A 21,281-nucleotide genomic window follows, 5' to 3' on the forward strand; every position below is an offset into this window, starting at 1 on the left:
GGTTTGGAGTCAAGCAAATGTTTCGGTTAGAGAGCAACTTCAGAGCTGTACGTTCATCCAGAAAAGTTTTTGATACAAATGGTTTCTAATTAATCATATACGCACTGCCAAGCACACAGCTAAAATATCTCGAGTTAAGGGGGCAGGGTAAGCGTAGATAGGCAAAAAATTATTTAATCTGGGTTTTTCTCCCCAAGCCGTTTGCCTTTGAGGCGGAAAGGAATAAACAACGACTTTAACTTTGAAGTCAGCTCTTTAGCTAAAACATACGGGTCTAATTGGAGACATGAAAAATAATATTTTGGATCAATTAAAGTCGAGCAAAAAGACTTGCAAGGATATTTGGCCGACTTTTGTTCAATATGGACGACGTAAATGATTCATTTTACCAATATTAAATTGGATTTAATCTTTTCCTTTCATTGCATTTATTTTTCTCTTACTCTGTTTATTTCTAATTGAGTTGTTTCCCTCCTAGATGTCAAGGCTTTCCATTGGATCAAAAAGTCATGTTGAATTGTGACTTGAGTCATCTTTGCCTCTTCTTACTCTAAATGTCACACGTCATAACCTTTTAACATCACAGTAATTCATAGATGCAAGACTGAGGGACAAACTGTAGTTACTCAGTACTAGTACTCAGTATTATACAAGACTTAAAACAAAGCTATCAGATCACAGCTTTTCACAACCAAATACATGACACAATCAAATGGAAAGCATCTAACAACGCAATTGTGCAGTCTGCCATGATGCCATGCATTTTATTCATGGTTGGGCTGTATACATCACAGAGTGGTATCTGATTATGTAAATATACCGTATGTTCAAACTTCACAGATGTTGTACTTTGTATACAATATCTACAGGTATATATGATTGTGTTCTCCTTACACAACTTGGTCATTGTTATTCAAGGCCATGTTGGAATTTACATTTTAGAGTTCAATATGTGTTCAGGGAGAGTGTCTCATACATACAATAGCTGCACAAATGCGATGCAAAACCCTGCCACAAAGCCCTGCCTCAAAACCCTGCCTCAAAACCCTGCCTCAAAACCCTGCCACAAAGCCCTGCCACAAAGCCCTGCCTCAAACCCTGCCACAAAGCCCTGCCACAAAGCCCTGCCACAAAGCCCTGCCACAAAGCCCTGCCTCAAAACCCTGCCACAAAGCCCTGCCTCAAAACCCTGCCACAAAGCCCAGCCTCTCAACCCTGCCACAAAGCCCAGCCTCTCAATCCTGCCACAAAGCCCAGCCACAAAGCCCAGCCTCTCAATCCTGCCACAAAGCCCAGCCTCTCAATCCTGCCACAAAGCCCAGCCTCTCAACCCTGCCACAAAGCCCAGCCTCTCAATCCTGCCACAAAGCCCAGCCTCTCAACCCTGCCACAAAGCCCAGCCTCTCAACCCTGCCACAAAGCCCAGCCCACAAAGCCCAGCCTCTCAATCCTGCCACAAAGCCCTGCCACAAAGCCCAGCCTCTCAATCCTGCCACAAAGCCCAGCCTCTCAATCCTGCCACAAAGCCCAGCCTCTCAACCCTGCCCAGCCTCTCAACCCTGCCACAAAGCCCAGCCTCTCAATCCTGCCACAAAGCCCTGCCACAAAGCCCAGCCTCTCAATCCTGCCACAAAGCCCAGCCTCTCAATCCTGTCACAAAGCCCAGCCTCTCAACCCTGCCACAAAGCCCAGCCTCTCAACCCTGCCACAAAGCCCAGCCTCTCAATCCTGCCACAAAGCCCAGCCTCTCAACCCTGCCACAAAGCCCAGCCTCTCAACCCGGCCACAAAGCCCAGCCTCAAAACTCTGCCTCAAAACCGAGAGGCCTTTAAAACTATGCTTTCCTACTTCATATTCTTTGGCTTCATTCACAGAGCTCAATTGCAAATACCAGGCACATTGTTCGTTTGACCTCAGTCTGAATTTGAATAATTTTACAGAAACAAAAAAAATAAATAGCTTGTAGGCATCGAGAAATATTGGAGAGCTTCACCCAGCTCGCACAAAGGCACAGTAGGTTAAACAACTGCTGTCCTGAAGCAGCTCGAAACAGCTTTCCTCGACTTCTTCCTCCCACTGGTGCTGCAATCTCTTCGCCTTGAGGTGGTGACACCACAGACACACTAAAATGTATTTTTTTCACGTTTTTAAAGGTTTCACAAAGCCCATTAATCACAACCTCTTCCTGCGATGCAGGCTCGCCGCAAAGCACTGTCTCTTATCTACTCCCGCCACACCGCAACACACCGCCACTTATCTACTCCCACACACCGCAACACACCGCCTCTTATCTACTCCCATCACACCACAACGCACCGCATCTTATCTACTCCCACCTTGACGCAATGCACTGCCTCTTATCTACTCCCACCACACCGCAACACACCGCATCTTATCTACTCCCATCACACCGCAACGCACTGCCTCTTATCTACTCCCGCAATCCACTGCCTCTTATCTACTCCCGCCACACCGCAACGCACCGCCTCTTATCTACTCCCGCAATGCACTGCCTCTTATCTACTCCCGCAACGCACTGCCTCTTATATACCCCCGCAACGCACTGCCTCTTATCTACTCCTGCAACGCACCGCCTCTTATCTACTCCTGCAACGCACTGCCTCTTATCTACTCCCGCAACGCACTGCCTCTTATATACCCCCGCAACGCACTGCCTCTTATCTACTCCCGCAACGCACTGCCTCTTATCTACTCCAGCATCGCAGCAACGCGCCGTCTCTTATCGCCTCGAACCAATGCACCGCCTCTTATCTACTCCCGCCTCGCAGCAACGCACCGTCTCTTATCTACTCCGGCCTCGACGCACCGTCTCTTATCTACTCCTGCAACGCACCACCTTGCCGCAATGCACTGCCTTGCTGCAACGCACCTCCTCTTATCTACTTTCTTTGCAACGCCTCGCCGCAAAACACCGCATGTTATCTACTCCCGCCTCGCCGCAACGTACCGCCTCTTTACTACTCCCGCCTCTCTCAGCAGTGTTTGTTTGAGGCATTAGGGGGCTGTTGCCGTGATGGATTGAATTAATACTTTTATCCAATTAGTGTTCCCTCATGCAATTAATCAGCTGGCCGGGGTTAGGGCCGCTTGGTTGGCCGGACTAAAGCAGACAGATGCTAGTGGCCTGGCTCATGAAGAAGAACCATCCCTCTCTTTCTCTCTTCCCTCTATTCTGCAGCATCCTCCCCTCCACACACCTGGCGCTCCCTGCCCTCGTACAGTACTGCGCCATCGCTCTTAGAGCACATTGTTCGGGTTTCTTGTCGAGCACAATAACAGACCAGCTGAAAACAGTTCACTCCAGATAATCCGAAGAAAAACAAACACATTTTCATTATTGTGGCTCGAGTTGTGAAGAGCTAATAAAAAGATAAATGAGTTCAGACTTGAACATGTTTTGTTTGCAGTGCGCGTTTGGAAAATGTATACAATTTCATATACTGTGTGATGAAAGACTCTGCAGTGTTGAAGCCCAACCAGTGATGGATTCCGTCTCTGTTCTACAGGAAAATGTGATGGTAACCTATGCTATTCTTTTTGGTCTTTTGCAGGTTTTGCCACTACTCTCAGCATTTTATGGGGGTCCTCTCACTGCCTGAATCATCCAGAAGAATAATGGACAAAATAAGATCTGAGTCAATGGAGTCTCCTGAAGGATACTGTTCTCTAATACTGGAATGACGTGACAAGAGATGGCAGCTGGACCATACACACAACCCTAGGATCCTGGATCTGGGGAGAACCTTTTGATCTGAGGACCTGAGTGTCAGAATCAGACACTTTTCTTCGAAATCCATTGCTAATGATTTTGAAAATAGAGAACAAAGATATTGAGAAAGATAACTAAACATTTGAGTGAGAATTAGTTCCAATAGTTTGGAGATAGCCTTGGGTATCTCACTATGGGTTTCTATAAGATTTGAACCTTGTCATACCAGGTAAAACCCACATTGTCCTTGACAATTATACAAATGCCATTTCAATCGTTATCGGTCCCATGATCGTCTCAAAGGACCCTATCCATTAAATTATTTCCCAAATTAATGTATTATTAATGTATTGGAATCAAGTAAATTACCACGTATGGATTGAAAGTGTCAATTTTAATTCTCAGGGAGTTTTAAAAAATCAATGTCAGGCCCACTCCCTTCACCACAATACTTGTGGCAAAGATTGAAAGATTGAAGCTGCCTTAGAACATATGGGAAAGTTTGTCTTGGCAATCTTGAATGCAGTTTTCACTTGCACAGTAACAAAACACATCTCTGTTACCTGAATGAATTTGATACCAGTGTAGACGGACAGGTGAGATAAGTCAGGGAAAATCCAGATGGAGAAGATTACATGGGAGAGATAAGGCCGGTTCAAAATGATTTGCCAAGTTTCTTCTGCACAGAGAAAAAACCTTCTGTAGCCTGTCCAAAGTCATGATGTGCCATGGCATGCCCTGCGCCCTGAGTTGGAGCTATTTAAGACAATAGAACTATTTAAGACAATAAAATACTTAAGAATCTTGTGGATTAATCAAGTGTCCTAGAACAGAGATTTTGGTTGGCCTCTGGCTTTCATTTCTTCAACATTGCCGGTTTGAGGACTCTTTTCACCTCTTTGGAAATCCCCGTCACATGTAGAGCCAAGCAGGATTTTCCAAAATGGCTCCCTCTTGGAGACTGGGAGCATGTAGTCTGTTGACGGCCCTTTGGCTTTTGCATTGCTGTAGTTGTGGATGGTCGGAGAGGACTAGTGGCATGGCCAAGGGAGAAACTAAGGAGCAGGAGCTCATGTCCCATGAACGAGTGAAGAGGGGATGGGTGTGGAACCAGTTCTTTGTGGTGGAGGAGTACACAGGCACAGAACCTCTCTACGTTGGAAAGGTAAGACTTTGAGAGTTTTTTGTGTGTTTAGGGGAAGAACACTAACATTACAGTTTAAGTGTTTTGCTCTAGACATGATTCATGTCTTACGTGTGAGTTGATTGTGATTTGATTTGTATGACAAGTTAGGATTGGAAAGGATAAGACGTGCTGTGCTATCAAATCAGATGGAATTTTGATGCCAACTGCAAAGCACAAGCATTTCGCTACACTCGCATTAACATCTGCTAACCATGTGTATGTGACAAATACAATTTGATTTGATTTGATTTGAAAAGAAATAGGGATGGTTCTTGTATACATTTTACTGCATACTCATGTCTGTCTGAATTCAGTCATTTGCAATTGAATTTCATATTTTGAACTCTGATCTGAATGGTTCTTCTTATAAAGGCAGTGTTAGAATCCCTCTGTCTGCCTCTGTATTATTTCTCTTAGGGGACAGCAGTCTATCTCTTCAGCCAGGATCCATTATGGGACTTAGTCAGACTTAGAGAGAGAATGAGAGGAGGAGAGGGGGGGGGGTTGCGGAGTGAAGATGGAGAAACAGATGGATAGGCAGACAGACAAACCGACCGAGCAAAGATGAGCTCAAAAGAACGAGCTGGAAGGAGAGAGAGAAATGGGGGAAAAAGAGGAGGAGAGAAGGGGGGGAAAGAGGGGGAGGGAAGGGGGGGAAAGAGGGGGAGAGAAGGGGGGAAAAGAAGGTGTGGAAAAGGGGGGAGAGAAGGGGCAGAAAATAGGTGGAGAGAAGGTAGGAGAAGGGTGGAAAAGAGGGGGAGATGAGGGAGATAGAGCAAGGGGGAAAGAGAGGGAGAGAGAGAAAAGGGAAAAATAGAGGGAGAAAAGCAAAAATAGGGGGAGAGGGAGAAAGGGAAAAATAAGGGGAGAGGGAGAAAGGGAAAAATAAGGGGAGAGAAAGGGAAAAATAGGGGAGAGGGAGAAAGGGAAAAATAGGGGGAGAGGGAGAAAGGGAAAAATAGGGGGAGAGGAGAAAGGGAAAAATAAGGGGAGAGGAAGAGCGACAAAGGATTCATGCATTTTAAAGTCATTCATTGCTGGAGAGTGTGGTGAGGCAAGCAAGGTGCTGATATATAAATGTGGTCGAGGCATAGCAGGGGGAAAGAAAGAGCAATTATTTTATTAATAAAATTACCCAGAATTATTGCTCTCCATGAAGCACAAGCCAGGACTATTAATAGTCACTGGGTGGTGGTGTTGCCGGACTCAACCATCGCTAAGGATATCAAGTACTTTAATTAGAGCCATCTAGTATTAAATATGGCCAGTGTGCTTTTATCAGCACTGGTCATTTACAACACGTTTTTTTTCTGACTTGTTCTCCATCCAACTCAGCAAAGATGCCAAGGCTGTCCTACTCCAGCCATTCATTTACTAATGAAATATGGTTTTCACTAAATGGTCACTCACATCGCAATAACCTGGCAGCTTCGTTCGATACATTTGGGTAATGAAATTCCTTAGTCTTCTATGATTTGAGAACCCCCCTGCTTCCTGCTTCCTATTTCCACACTGGTTTTCTGGAGGTAGCTTACTACTGTATACCACATCTAATATTGAGATACAAGATGCACTCGTGACTCCATTGACATGCAGGGAGATGCACTTACACTGAAAAAAAAATTCTCCAGCAGATTGAAAAAATCCAATCCAAAGCATCACTTTCCATAGATCTATTGTTGAGGGAAAGAAAATAAGACTATGTTCCTCAGAGTTTTTTCTCTCTCTCTCAATTCACTCCAAGGCCTCCTTTTGAATTTCATACATCGTGTACTGTATATTTTGTGTTGCTGCGCATCTCTTCTGACCCTTAACATTTATTTCTGTTAAGTTCATGATTCAAACGCTGAAAGCTTTATTTATCCCATTCACAGTACTTACAGTGCCTTCAGAAAGTATTCACACCCCTTGACCTTTTTACACATGTTGTTGTTACAGCCTGAATTTAACATTGATTACATGTGTCACTGTTTTACACACAATAACCCATATTGTGGAATTCTGTAGTTTTTTTAATGTTTAGAAATGAAGAAAAAGTTAAAAGCTGTATTCAACCCCTTTGTTATGGCAACACTAAATACGTTCGGGAGTAAAAATGTGCTTAATGAGTCACATAATAAGTTGCATGGACTTTGAATGACTACCTCATTTCTGTACCCCACACATAGAATTATCTGTAAGGTCCCTCAGTCAAGCAGTGGATTTAAAGCACAGGTTCAACCAAAAGACCAGGGAGGCTTTCCAATGTTTTTTAAAGAAGGGCACCGATTGATAGATGGGTGAAGAAAACAGACATTGAATATCCCTTTGATCACGGTGAAGTTATTAATTACACTTTGGATGGTGTATCAATACACCCAGTCACTACAAAGATACAGGTGTCCTTCAGAACTGTTTCCTTGTCTTGATATTTTTATGTATTTTTTGTTGTTGTATGTCTCTGCGTTGTTGGGAAGGACCCATAAGTAAGCAATCTTACTGTTAGTCTACTCCTGTTTACAAAGCATGTGACAATTTGAAACCACTCATGGCTTTCACCATGAGGCCCAAGGAGATTTTAAAACAATTACGGAGTTTAAAGGCTGTGATAGGACATAACTGAGGATGAATCAACAACATTGTAGTTACTCCACAATACTTACATAAATGAGTGAAAAGAAGAACGCCTGTACAGAATACAAATATCTCAAAACATGCATCCTGTTTGCAATAAGGCACTAAAGTAAAACTGGAGAAAAAATTCTAGAATACAAAGTGTTATGTTTGGGGCAAATCCAATACAACACATCACTGAGTGCCACTCCTCATATTTTCAAGCATGGTGGTAGCTTCATCACGTTATGGTTATGCTTTTCATCTGCAAGGACTAGGGAGTTTTTTGTTGTTGATAAAAATAAACAGAATAGAGAACTAAGCTTAGGCAAAATCATAGAGGAAAACTTTGTTTAGTCTGCTTTCCAACAGACACTGGGAGACAAATTCACCTTTCAGCAGGTCAATTACCTAAAACAAGGGCAAATGTACGCTGGAGTTGCTTACCAAGATGACATTGAATGTTCCTGAGTGGCCTAGTTACAGATTTTACTTAAGTACTCTTGACATTCTATGGCATGACATGACAATGAATGTATAGCAACCAACTTGATAGAGCTTGAATTTTTTTTTTTATGAATAATGGACAAATATTCTACAATCCAGGTGTGTAAAGCTCTTTAGACTTACCTATAAAGCTAATTCTAACATCTATGGACTCAAGGGGTTGAATACGTATCTAATTAATATATATTAGTATTTTATTTTCCATACTTTGACAGAGTATTTTGTGTCGATCGTTGACCTAAAAATGACAATTAAATCCATTTTAATTCCACTTAGTAACACAACAAAATATGGAAAACGTAAAGGGGTGTGAATACTTTCTGAAGGCCCTGTACTTGTCCCTCTCCTGTTTTAAGATGGTGGTTCAGTCAAAACTCCTGTACAGTAATATGCATGGATCCACTTTTCTTATTGTACTCCATGTGAATACAGAATCCATCTAGGCTAGTGAAATTACAGTAAGTGAAACTAAGCTATTCACTGGGGTGAAACGTTACCTAATAGGGTTATCACAATACATTTTCCATTGCAACAAAGAAGGAAACAAAAGCAGATGGTCTTTAAAAAACCTTCTATGGTCTTTAAAAACCTGCAGTATGCTAAACATTGAGTTATATAGCTTGTTAAAAAACGAATGTGACTCTGGATGACAACAGAAGGCTGTGTGTTTGCAATATATTTTCTAAAGAAATGAAGTCCCCAAGCCGTTTTGTTTCCTTGCCACAATACTTCTGAGTGTCGCAATACTGGTGTCGGGACAAATCTATTACAGGTTGAAACAGAAAGGTGTTCCAAGGTTTCCATTCAGATTCATCTATAGCAGAGATATGAAAGTGGTTATTCCATCTCAAGAGCCTTTTAAGAAGTTCAATGTTGACGCTGAACCATATTCAGGAGCTAGAAGCTTACAACCATGGACAGAATGACATTCTTGTTCTGTGGTTACAGCTACTCACAACTTCTAATGATACACGTGAACTCATAGAACCCATTGTCAGTTAGAGGCATTCGGATACAATCTGACAGTGATGTATCTGAACCGAAGGTCTAGATTCTTAGAATATGGAACCTATTGTTTAAGGGGGGAAATTAAATTCATACTTTTACACCCTTATTGTAGTAACTACTTGTCAGTTTGTTAATTAAATATAGTAAAGCAGGGTTCTAACCATTATAAACTAGCAGATTTAAAGACATTATAAACCAAGAGAGTATTGCATTTACTCTACTGTATATGCTTGGTTGATTGATTGACTGAATGATTCATTCATTCATTTTATTTCAGTGTCATACAGCATTTGGTGCCCAGCCCATGAGAGCTTACAAGACACTAATCATTAAACATGTGTGCAAAAAAATAATTACATTTTACATTTTAAATGTATAGATCATAGTGTTAGAGCATACTGTTTGGTGACACAACCTTTGTCTCAAGCTGTATTCGTTTGTTTCATTGCAGATACAAGATGTCTTAGACTCAGTTAAAGCCACACTCTGTGAGATGTGCATACCACCAAACAGTGGGCCACCAACAAAAAACGTAAGCAATCGAGCAAATGCATCCCATGACATTTTCACATGGACTTGTGATTTCCATGATATATCTGTAGTGATATATCTGTAGTGATCAAGGAATAACTTCAATGTTTAAGCATTTAGTCTAAATCCTGTCTAAGCTGAGCTACATGGAATTGTTTATTTTATTTTTTAATTTTAAGACCTCTTGAAGTATAAAAATATAAGACATTTAAAAGTTTCCCCTTAAACCACTCGAGTGTTGCTTTAGTAGTATGCTTAGGGTCATTGTCCTGCTGGAAGGTGAACCTCCGCCCCAGTCTCAAATCTCTGGAAGACTGAAACAGGTTTCCCTCAAGAACTTCCCTGTATTTAGTCCCATCCATCATTCCTTCAATTCTGACCAGTTTCCCAGTCCCTGCCGATTAAAAACATCTCCACAGCATGATGCTGCCACCACCATGCTTCATTGTGGGGATGGTGTTCTCGGAGAGATGAGAGGTGTTGGGTTTGCGCCAGACATTACGTTTTCCTTGATGGTCAAAAAACTCAATTTTAGTCTCATCTGACCAGAGTACCTTCTTCCATATGTTTGGGGAGTCTCCCACATGTCTTTTGGCGAACACCAAATGTGTTTGCTTATTTTCTTCTTTAAGCAATGTCTTTTTCTTGCCACTCTTCTGTAAAGCCCAGCTCTGTGGAGTGTACGACTTAAAGTGGTCCTTTGGACAGATACTCCAATCTTCCACCATGGAGCTTTGCAGCTCCTTTAGGGTTATCTTTCATCTCTTTGTTGCCTCTCTGATTAATGTCCTCAATGCCCGGTCCGTGAGTTTTGGTGGGTGGCCCTCTCTTGGCTGGTTTGTTGTGGTGCCATATTCTTTCCAAAAAAATGATAATGCATTTAATGGTGCTCTTTGGGATGTTCAAAGTTTAGAATTTTTTTGTAACCCAACCCTGATCTGTACTTCTCCACAAATTTGTCTCTGACCTGTTTGGAGAGCTCCTTGGTCTTCATGGTGCCGCTTGCTTGGTGGTGTTGCAGACTCTGGGGCTTTTCAGAACAGGTGTATTTATACTGAGATCATGTGACAGATCATGTGACACTTAGATTTCACACAGGTGGACTTTATTTAACTAATTGTGTGACTTCTCAAGGTAATTTGTTGCACCAGATCTTATTTAGGGGCTTCATAGCAAAGGGTGAATACATATGCACGCAGCACTTTTCCATTTTTTATTTATTTTTATTTTTTAATTAAACAAGTATATATTTTTTTCACTTCACTTCACCGATTTGGACTATTTTCTGTATGTTCATTACATGAAATCCAAATAGAATTTAAATTACAGGTTATAATGCAACAAAATAGGGAAAACTCCAAGGGGAATGAATATTTTTCCAAGGCACTGTATTTTTTATCTTTGTCCTTACTGCTATTAGCCCATGCAAACACATCAGATATCAGATGCACTCCATAGAACAACAGATGGTACCCCCCAAAAATCTGAATGAAGTTTGTTCTGAAGTGTCTGTCCTTATATCTGATATAAGAAAGATCAGGAAGCATATATATTTTTTGTACATGTATTTAATCGCTTATTTTTGTCACGAAACATTCTCCATTTCTACTTCCATAACTTTTTTGGACTGGTACCGGGTGACCTTCAGACAAGTCTTGTGAGGCCTGTGGGCGTCAGACAACAAGGACGTGTTCGTGGGAATCTCATCTTTCCATAATAGTTTATGCCAAAGCGTCCGGACACTACAGAACATTTTGTGAGAAGGTCGTCTCATGGTCTGACAAACAGCGCTCTAGCTCTGTCGCCTTTCACTGCAGATGTGGATGTGTTAAATACAGTAGACAGATGTGGATGTGTTAAATACAGTAGACAGATGTGGATGTGTTAAATACAGTAGACAGATGTGGATGTGTTAAATAAAGTAGACAGATGTGGATGTGTTAAATACAGTAGACAGATGTGGATGGGTTAAATTCAGTGGACAGATGTGGATGTGTTAAATACAGTAGACAGATGTGGATGTGTTAAATACAGTAGACAGATGTGGATGTGTTAAATACAGTAGACAGATACGGATGTGTTAAATACAGTAGACAAATGGGTAAAATATGGGACAACTGTGAATGCCTTTTAGCTTTAGTCAGACTGACTACATGTAAACTGTTCATTGTTGTTATTGTTCATGGACTGTAAATGCCTCTTTGATTGGCTGTGATAGTACAGTCATCATTGACGACATGTGTAATCAGGATGTGTGTAGGAAGTGTTTGATCACATACATCTATTTCAATCATTTATTTTGGCATGAAATTCCAAGCACATTTAAAACAATGTGGACTGGATGGAAAGGATTAGAATCTTAGAAGAACTGATCTTATATCAGGGAATAAAGTCTTGGGAAGATGTGAAGGAACAGGGTTACTTTTACCTGGTTAATTTTTGCATTATTTCATGGCTCCTCTTTTTGCTTCATGTCATGCTATACATCTTGGATTTCACCTTATTGCTGGAACGTTGAAGCAGTCTGCTTTTATCAATTAGATTGAATGGGAACGGAAGTGATATAGGCATCAGATACAGTGGATTTAGAATAACTTCCAGATAGTGTTGATTAGAATAACTTCCAGATAGTGTTGATTAGAATAACTTCCAGATAGTGTTGATTAGAATAACGTCCAGATATGGTTGATTAGAATAACTTCCAGATAGTGTTGATTAGAATAACTTCCAGATACGATTGATTAGAATAACTTCCAGATACGGTTGATTAGAATAACTTGAAGATACGGTATGTTAGAATAATTCCCAGATACGGTTGATTAGAATAACTTGAAGATACGGTTGATTAGAATAACTTCCAGATACGGTTGATTAGAATAACTTCCAGATAGTGTTGATTAGAATAACTTCCAGATAGTGTTGATTTACAATAACTTCCAGATACGGTTGTTTAGAATAACTTCCAGATACGGTTGATTTAGAATAACTTCCTGATACAGTTGATTAGAATAACTTCCAGATACGGTTGATTAGAATAACTTGAAGATACGGTATGTTAGAATAATTCCCAGATACGGTGTTGATTTACAATAACTTCCAGATAGTGTTGATTGAATTTCCAGAATATTTACAATAACTCCAGATAACTTCCAGATACGGTTGATTTAGAATAACTTCCTGATACAGTTGATTAGAATAACTTCCAGATAAGGTTGATTAGAATAGCTTCCAGATACGGTTGATTAGAATAACTTCCAGATACAGTTGTTTAGAATAACTTCCAGATAGTGTTGATGAGAATAACTTCCAGATAGTGTTGATTAGAATAACTTTCAGATAGTGTTGATGAGAATACCATCCAGATATAGTTGTTAAGAATAACTTCCAGATATGGTTGTGTCACGTCTAATCAAGGTGGGTGGAATCAGGCGCAGAGAGCAGATAGCGATATAAAGTTTATTCTCCGGTGAACAAAAACAAACAACGGTCAACCCAAATACAGACAGGGTGAATATATCCAAAACAGGATAAAGACTAACCGGAGAATAACAAAGAGCAAACACCGACAGACAAAAAAGGGATCGGTAGTGGCTAATAGGACGGTGACGACGACCGCCGAGCACCGCCCGAACGGGCAGGAGAGCCAACTTCGGCGGAAGTCGTGACAGTACCCCCCCCCCTGACGCGCGGCTCCCGCAGCGCGCCACCACCGTCCTCGAGGACGACCCGGAGGACGAGGTGCTGGGCGATCCGGGTGGAGGCGGTGGAAATCTCTCAGGAGGGAAGGGTCCAAAATATCCCTCACCGGAACCCAGCGTCTCTCCTCAGGACCGTACCCCTCCCAGTCCACGAGGTACTGTAGGCCCCCCACCCGGCGTCTAGAATCTAGAATGCCTCGAACTGTATACGCCGGGGACCCCTCGATGTCCAGAGGGGGCGGAGGGACCTCAGGCACCTCACCTTCTTGCAGGGGACCAGCCACCAACGGCCTAAGGAGAGACACATGAAACGAGGGGTTAATACGGTAATACCTAGGAAGTTGTAACCTATAACACACCTCGTTTATTCTCCTCAGGACTTTGAACGGCCCTACACACTGCGGCCCCAGCTTCCGACAGGGCAGGCGGAGAGGCAGATTTCGGGTCGAGAGCCAGACCCTGTCCCCCGGTGCAAACACGGGGGTCTCACTGCGGTGCTGGTCAGCGCTCCTCTTCTGCTGTTCTCCCGTTAACCGTAATGAGTCCTGAACGGCTTTCCAGGTGTCCTTGGAGCCCTGTACCCATTCCTCCACCGCAGGAGCCTCGGTCTGACTCTGATGCCATGGAGCCAGGACCGGCTGGTAACCTAACACACACTCAAAAGGAGACAAGTTAGTAGAGGAGTGGCGTAAGGAGTTCTGGGCTAGTTCGGCCCATGGAACATACCTTGCCCACTCACCAGGCCAGTCCCGAAAATAGGACCGCAGAAACCTGCCCGCACTGTCCTCTTGATACCAGGATGACCCGAGGAGGGAAGAGTATGAGCCCACCTAATCAGCTTGTCCCGGACCACCCTCGGCTCGTACTTGGTCCCAACTGGACAGTTAGGAGGAGCCGGCTCTGACCGTGAGGCCCTTTCTATCTCAGCGTCCACCTCCCATATCACCGGTGCCACGAGACATGACGGTGGAATGATGGGAGTTGGCTCTACTGACCGTTCCTCGGTATCATAGAGGCGAGACAGTGCGTCAGCTTTAGTGTTTTGGGAGCCTGGCCGATATGTGAGGGTAAACTGGAACCTAGTAAAAAACATGGCCCATCTAGCCTGACGTGGATTTAGTCTCTTAGCTGCCCGGATGTACTTGAGATTACGATGGTCAGTCCAAATGAGAAAAGGGTATTTAGCCCCCTCAAGCCAATGTCTCCACACCTTCAGAGCCTTGACTACAGCTAACAACTCCCGGTCCCCCACATCATAGTTTCGCTCCGCTGGGCTGAGCTTGCTCGAAAAGAAAGCACACGGGCGGAGTTTGGATGGCACGCCCGAGCGTTGGGACAGCACGGCTCCAACCCCAGCCTCGGACGCATCCACCTCCACTATGAACGCTAAAGAGGGGTCCAGATGCACCAACACGGGCGCATTGGTGAACAGCTCCTTCAGACGACTGAAAGCTCTGCCCGCCTCTGCTGACCAGCGCAAGCGCACCGGTCCTCCCTTCAGCAGTGAGGTGATGGGAGCAGCCACCTGACCAAAACCCCGGATAAACCTCCGGTAGTAATTGGCAAAGTCTAAAAACCGCTGCACTTCTTTCACCATGGTCGGAGTCGGCCAATTACGCCCGGCTGTAACGCGATCATCCTCCATCACCACCCCGGAGGTGGAAATACGATACCCCAGGAAGGAAATGGACTGTTTGAAAAACTCACATTTCTCCGCCTTGCAATACAGGTCATGCTCCAGTAGTCGCCCAAGTACCTTACGCACCAGAGACACATGCTCCGCGCGTGTGGCAGAATAGATCAAAATGTCATCAATGTACACTACCACTCCCTGCCCGAGCAGGTCTCGGAGAATCTCATCTACGAAAGATTGAAAAACGGCTGGAGCATTCTTCAACCCGTATGGCATGACGCAGTACTCATAATGACCAGAAGTAGTACTAAATGCGGTTTTCCACTCATCTCCTTCCCGGATACGTACCAGATTATACGCGCTCCTCAGGTCCAGTTTTGTGAAGAATCGCGCCCCGTGAAATGATTCCATTGCCGTAGCGATGAGAGGTAGTGGGTAACTAAACCCCACTGTGATGGAATTTAGACCTCTATAATCAATACACAGACGCAGACCTCCATCCTTCTTCTTCACAAAAAGAAGCTTGAGGAGACGGGTGATATGGAGGGCTGAATGTACCCCTGTCCCAGCGATTCGGAAACATATGTTTCCATCGCAACTGTCTCCTCCTGGGACAATGGATACACGTGACTCCTAGGAAGTGCAGCGTTTTCCAGAAGGTTTATCGCACAGTCCTCTCGACGATGAGGTGGTAATTGGGTCGCCTTCCCTTTACTGAAAGCGATAGCCAAATCGGCATAATCAGAGGGAATGCGCACGGTGGAAACCTGGTCTGGACTCTCCACCGTAGTCGCACCAATGGCAACTCCTATGCACCTACCTGAACACTCCTCTGACCACCCCTTAAGAGCTAACCAGGGAAACCCCAACACCACTGGAAACGCAGGTGAATCTATAAGGAACAGGCTAATCTGCTCCTTATGATCACCCTGCGTTACCATGTCCAGCAGCACCGTAGCCTCCCTAATTACTCCTGACCCTAATGGTTGGCTATCTAAGGAGTGCACGGGGAAAGGTCGATCTAACGACACCAGGGGAATCCCTAGCCTTAACGCAAGCCCACGATCCATAAAATTCCCAGCTGCGCCTGAATCGACTAGCGCCTTATGCTGTAGAGATGGGGAAAAACCAGGGAAAGAAATCAATACAAACACATGACCGACAGGAAGCTCTGAATGACTTTGGTGCTTACTCACCTGGGGTGATCGAGCAGTGTTCCGCCTGTCCTCCCGACTCCTAGACGAGTTCCTCCAGCACCGGTCGGACGTGTGCCCTCGTCGACCACAACTGGTGCAGGAGGACACTCCTCCTCCGGTCTCCCTTGAAGCCGTACCTCCTAATTCCATAGGGATAGGAACAGTGGGGCTGGGGATTGGAAACGACAGGACCTGATCCGAACGCCCGCGAGCAGCCAGCAGGTTGTCGAGACGGATAGCCAGATCGATAAGTCCATCCAGTGTGAATGTGGTGTCCCGACATGCCAGCTCCCTGCGGACGTCCTCCCTGAGACTACATCTAAAATGATCAAGCAAGGCCCTGTCGTTCCATCCTGCTCCTGTCCTAAACTCGAGGGCAAAAACTCGAGGGCAAAATCCTGTACGCTCCTCGTCTCCTGACGCAGGTGGAACAGCCGTTCACCCGCCGCCCGACCCTCGGGTGGATGGTCAAAAACAGCTCGAAATCGGCAGGTGAACTCTGGGTAATTATCCTTAGCCGAGTCCGGACCATTCCATACTGCGTTAGCCCACTCGAGGGCTCGCCCAGTCAAGCAGGAGATGAGGGCGCACACGCTCTCCTCTCCAGAGGGAGCAGGACGCACGGTAGCCAGGTATAATTCCAGCTGAAGGAGGAAACCCTGGCACCCAGCCGCCGATCCGTCAAACTCCCGTGGGAGTGTCAGCCGAAGAGCCCCAGAGCCAGATGTGGTCGCAGAAACAGGAGGTGCTGGAGAAGGGGTTGGTAGAGGGGGAGGTGTGGGGAGGCCACTCCTCTCCCATTGATCCATTCTCTCCATCATTTGGTACATAGCAGAACCAATCCGGTGAAGCACGCTGGTATGATGGAGGACCCTCTCTTCCATCGATGGGAGAGGAGACGCTGCTGCTCCTGCTGATTCCATGGGTGGTGCGGGATTCTGGGGTGGGTGGAATCAGGCGCAGAAGCAGATAGCATATAAAGTTTATTCTCCGGTGAACAAAAACAAACAACAGTCAACCCAAATACAGACAGGGTGAATATATCCAACACAGGATAAAGACTAACCGGAGAATAACAAACAGCAAACACTGACAGACAAAACGAAATGACAAAATAAACTATCCCGCACAAAACAAGGGCGGGACAACCTGTTAAATACAGACACTAATTAACTAAACAACACACAGGTGAAACCAATTAGACAAAACCAACAGATACACGAAAAAGTGTTGGCTAATAAAATAACTTCCAGCACCGTGAATGGGCAGGAATAACTTCCAAGTACAGGTTGTTTAGAATAACTTCCAGATACTGTTGTTTAGAATAACTTCCAGATAGTGTTGATTAAAATAACTTCCACATAGTGTTGATTAGAATAACTTCCAGATACTGTTGTTTAGAATAACTTCCAGATAGTGTTGATTAAAATAACTTCCACATAGTGTTGATTAGAATAACTTCCAGATACGGTTGTTTAGAATAACTTCCAGATAGTGTTGATTAGAATCAAATCAAATCAAATTTATTTCTATAGCCCTTCGTACACCAGCTGATATCTCAAAGTACTGTACAGAAACCCAGCCTAAAACCCCAAACATCAAGCAATGCAGGTGTAGAAGCACAGTGGCTAGGTAAAACTCCCTAGAAAGGCCAAAACCTAGGAAGAAACCTAGAGAGGAACCTGGCTATGTGGGGTGGCCAGTACTCTTCTGGCTGTGCCGGTTGGCGATTATAACAGAACATGGCCAAGATGTTCAAATGTTCATAAATGACCAGCATGCTCAAATAATAATAATCACAGGCAGAACAGTTGCAACTGGAGCAGCAGCACGGCCAGGTGGACTGGGGACAGCAAGGAGTCATCATGTCAGGTAGTCCTGAGGCATGGTCCTAGGGCTCAGGTCTTCCGAGAAAGAGAGAGAGAGAAAGAGAGAATTAGAGAGAGCATACTTAAATTCACACAGAGCACCGGATAGGACAGGAGAAGTCCTCCAGATATAACAAACTGACCCTAGCCCCCCGACAAATAAACTACTGCAGCATAAATACTGGAGGCTGAGAGGAGGGGAGGGGTCAGGAGACACTGTGGCCCCATCCGATGACACCCCCGGACAGGGCCAAACAGGAAGGATATAACCCCACCCACTTTGCCAAAGCACAGCCCCCACACCACTAGAGCGATATCTTCAACCACCAACTTACCATCCTGAGACCAGGCCGAGTATAGCCCACAAAGATCTCCGCCACGGCACAACCCAAGGGGGGGCGCCAACCCAGACAGGAAGATCACATCAGTGACTCAACCCACTCAAGTGACGCAGCCCTCCTAGGGATGGTATGCAAGAGCCCTCGTAAGCCAGTGACTAAGCCCCTGTAATAGGGTTAGAGGCAGAGAATCCCAGTGGAAAGAGGGTGGAAGGCAGAGACAGCAAATAACTTCCAGATACGGTTGATTAGAATAACTTCCAGAAATGGTTGATTATAATAAATTCCAGATACGGTTGATTAGAATAACTTCCAGAAACGGTTGATTATAATAAATTCCAGATACGGTTGATTAGAATAACTTCCAGAAACGGTTGATTATAATAAATTCCAGATACGGTTGATTAGAATAACTTCCAGAAACGGTTGATTATAATAAATTCCAGATACGGTTGATTAGAATAACTTCCAGATAGTGTTGATTTAGAATAACTTCCAGATAGTGTTGATTTAGAATAACTTCCAGATACGGTTGATTAGAATAACTTCCAGATACGGTTGATTAGAATAACTTCCAGATAGTGTTGATTAGAATTTCTTCCAGATATTTGACAGACTTCTTCCTCTGACTTCTTTTCTCACTTTTGTGTTCAGTTTTTTAGATTGTGCCAGTTCCTTACAACAAATGTGGTACATTTACATTTGAGTCATTTAGCACAGTGGTTCCCAAACTGTGGGCCACACCCCCTAAGGGTGCGAGGGGTTGGCAAGGGGGGCGTAGGTCCCCCTCCCTAAATTAAACTTTTTAATGGAACTCAGTTCAGCTTTAAATTTACTCTTGAAAGTTGTAATAGTAGAATGCACAAGCTGCCATTTATAAATTGGGCAGTGCATCATCAGTTCCTCTTGTCATCTCAGTCATTACATACTATAGAGGGCTATTTATAATCTGTCAGAAATGTCCACATCAACTAGCCCATCTCAGTCATTACATACTATAGAGGGCTATTTATAACGTGTCAGAAGTGTCCATGTAACGGATGTGAAACGGCTAGCTTAGTTAGCGGTGCGCGCTAAATAGCGTTTCAATCGGTGACGTCACTTGCTCTGAGACCTTGAAGTAGTAGTTCCCCTTGCTCTGCAAGGGCCGCGGCTTTGTGGAGCGATGGGTAACGATGCTTCGTGGGTGACTGTTGTTGATGTGTGCAGAGGGTCCCTGGTTTGCGCCTGGTTATGGGCGAGGGGATGGTCTAAATTATACATCAACTAGTCCATGTCAGCTTCCATTTTTTTGGGGGCCATTGATATTGCTGTCATTTTTTTGTCACACAAATATCACATGAATTAGACATGGCAAAATGTATAGGATTGCAATACAATTTGCATTTAAACTACACTATTTTCTTTGGACCCAATGACAATGTGTAGAATTGTAGGAAATACGCTTTAAACCTGCAACATTCTCTCCACCAACAAGAGCGGTGTGAATAGTTTGAGTAATGAACAGTGCTTGTGCCCATAGAAATAGACGTGGTGCACGTTCACAGGGGGGCCGTGGGATGTTCCCTAATGCTGGAACGGGGGCCCCAAGTGAAATTGTTTTGGAACCCTTGATTTAGCAGATGCTCTTATCCAGAGCGACTTACAATGACTGCTTTTATTTTTAGCAAGGTGAGACAAGGACATTTTCCCGCGGTATATCCTGATCTCCTATTCATTCAGCTGCCTCATTTTGATGTCTTTCAGTAGGCTGGCTTGCCCTGGGGCCAAAGCGACACCATTGGTCTTCGTTAGTGCGCTGACCCCTATTTGGCAGGGCAGTTCCATATCTATGTGTGTGTTTTTCTGTGTGTGTCAGTGTTTTTCTGTGTGTGTATGACTTTGTCTGTCTATACACTCGTTGCTGAGAAAGCAGGCAGCATTTACAGTATTCAAGAGTTTTTATTATTATTTATTTTTAAATATTTTACCTTAATTTTACTAGGCAAGTCAGTTAAGAACAAATTTTTATTTTCAATGACAGCCTAGGAACTGCCTGTTCAAGGGCAGAATGACAGATTTGTACCTTGTCAGCTCGGGGATTCGAACTTGCAACCTTTCGGTTACTAGTCCAACACTCTAACCACTAGGATACCCTGCTGCCCCAAAGGTGCATGACATATTTGATTATTGTAGCCACAAGGCATTGGCATGTCCCAAATGGCACCCTATTCCCTACATCGTGCACGACTTTTGACTAGGGCCCTATGGACCCTGGTCAAATGTAGTGCACTATGTATGGAACAGGGTACCATTTAGGACAAAGACCCTGTTTCCATCTAGAGTAGGAGGTGACATTATGAGTCCTGTTTATAGACATATTGTTTTCTTCCAAGTGCCAACACTATTGTTGTGATAAATAGCTCCTTTTTCTTCCTGATGGGGAAGGCTTACTGCAGGCCTAGGTTTGTGTCCCAAATGGCACCCTAATCCCTATTTAATGCACCACTTTTGACCAGGCCCCATAGGGGTGTAGTGCACTACATAGGGAACATGGTTCCATTTGGAATGTGTCCCTACTCTTTTGTTTGGTTGGAAGGGGAATTTAGCTGGCAATGGCATGTTGACATTGCTGATGGTTATGATTGCTAAGCATTAAGTGAAGCCCTGGCTTTGACCTTTTGTTTGAAGTCCACAGCTTAGCTACGGAATCACTTTGATGAGGACATACTGACGGATGGACTGACACATTGGGCCTGAAGGGGGAGAACGAGCATGATCTGTGAAAAAAATCACATTTGAGCTGCTTTGTTGCCACGTGTGCCTGCTCACAACAAAATACAATGAGCTCCAAAAGTATTGGGACAGTGACAGTGGTTTCAGATCTGTACTCAATCACTTTGGATTTGAAATAATACAATGAATATGAGATTAACATGCAGACTGTCAGCTTTAATTTGAAGGTATTTTCATCCATATCGGGTGAACAGTTTCGAAATTTCAGCACTTTTTAAA

General features: G+C 44.0%; 1 protein-coding gene across 4 annotated transcripts in view; it reads left to right on the forward strand.

Annotated features, from left to right (window-relative positions):
• LOC135541381 (cadherin-22-like) overlaps nt 1-21,281 on the forward strand; it is a 276,477-nt gene that overhangs the window by 104,971 nt on the left and 150,225 nt on the right. For 3 of the 4 annotated variants that reach the window (XM_064967581.1, XM_064967580.1, XM_064967582.1), the window contains exons 3-4: nt 3,573-4,895; nt 9,475-9,555. In XM_064967581.1, coding sequence (XP_064823653.1) covers nt 4,674-4,895; nt 9,475-9,555 — 303 coding nt within the window. In that variant the 5' untranslated portion in view covers nt 3,573-4,673. The remainder of the gene's footprint in view (nt 1-3,572; nt 4,896-9,474; nt 9,556-21,281) is intronic. The other variant, XM_064967583.1, reaches the window with a different exon arrangement.

This window comes from Oncorhynchus masou, chromosome 6, assembly GCF_036934945.1.
Source record: "Oncorhynchus masou masou isolate Uvic2021 chromosome 6, UVic_Omas_1.1, whole genome shotgun sequence".
In the NCBI taxonomy this organism is placed as follows: Eukaryota; Metazoa; Chordata; class Actinopteri; order Salmoniformes; family Salmonidae; genus Oncorhynchus; species Oncorhynchus masou.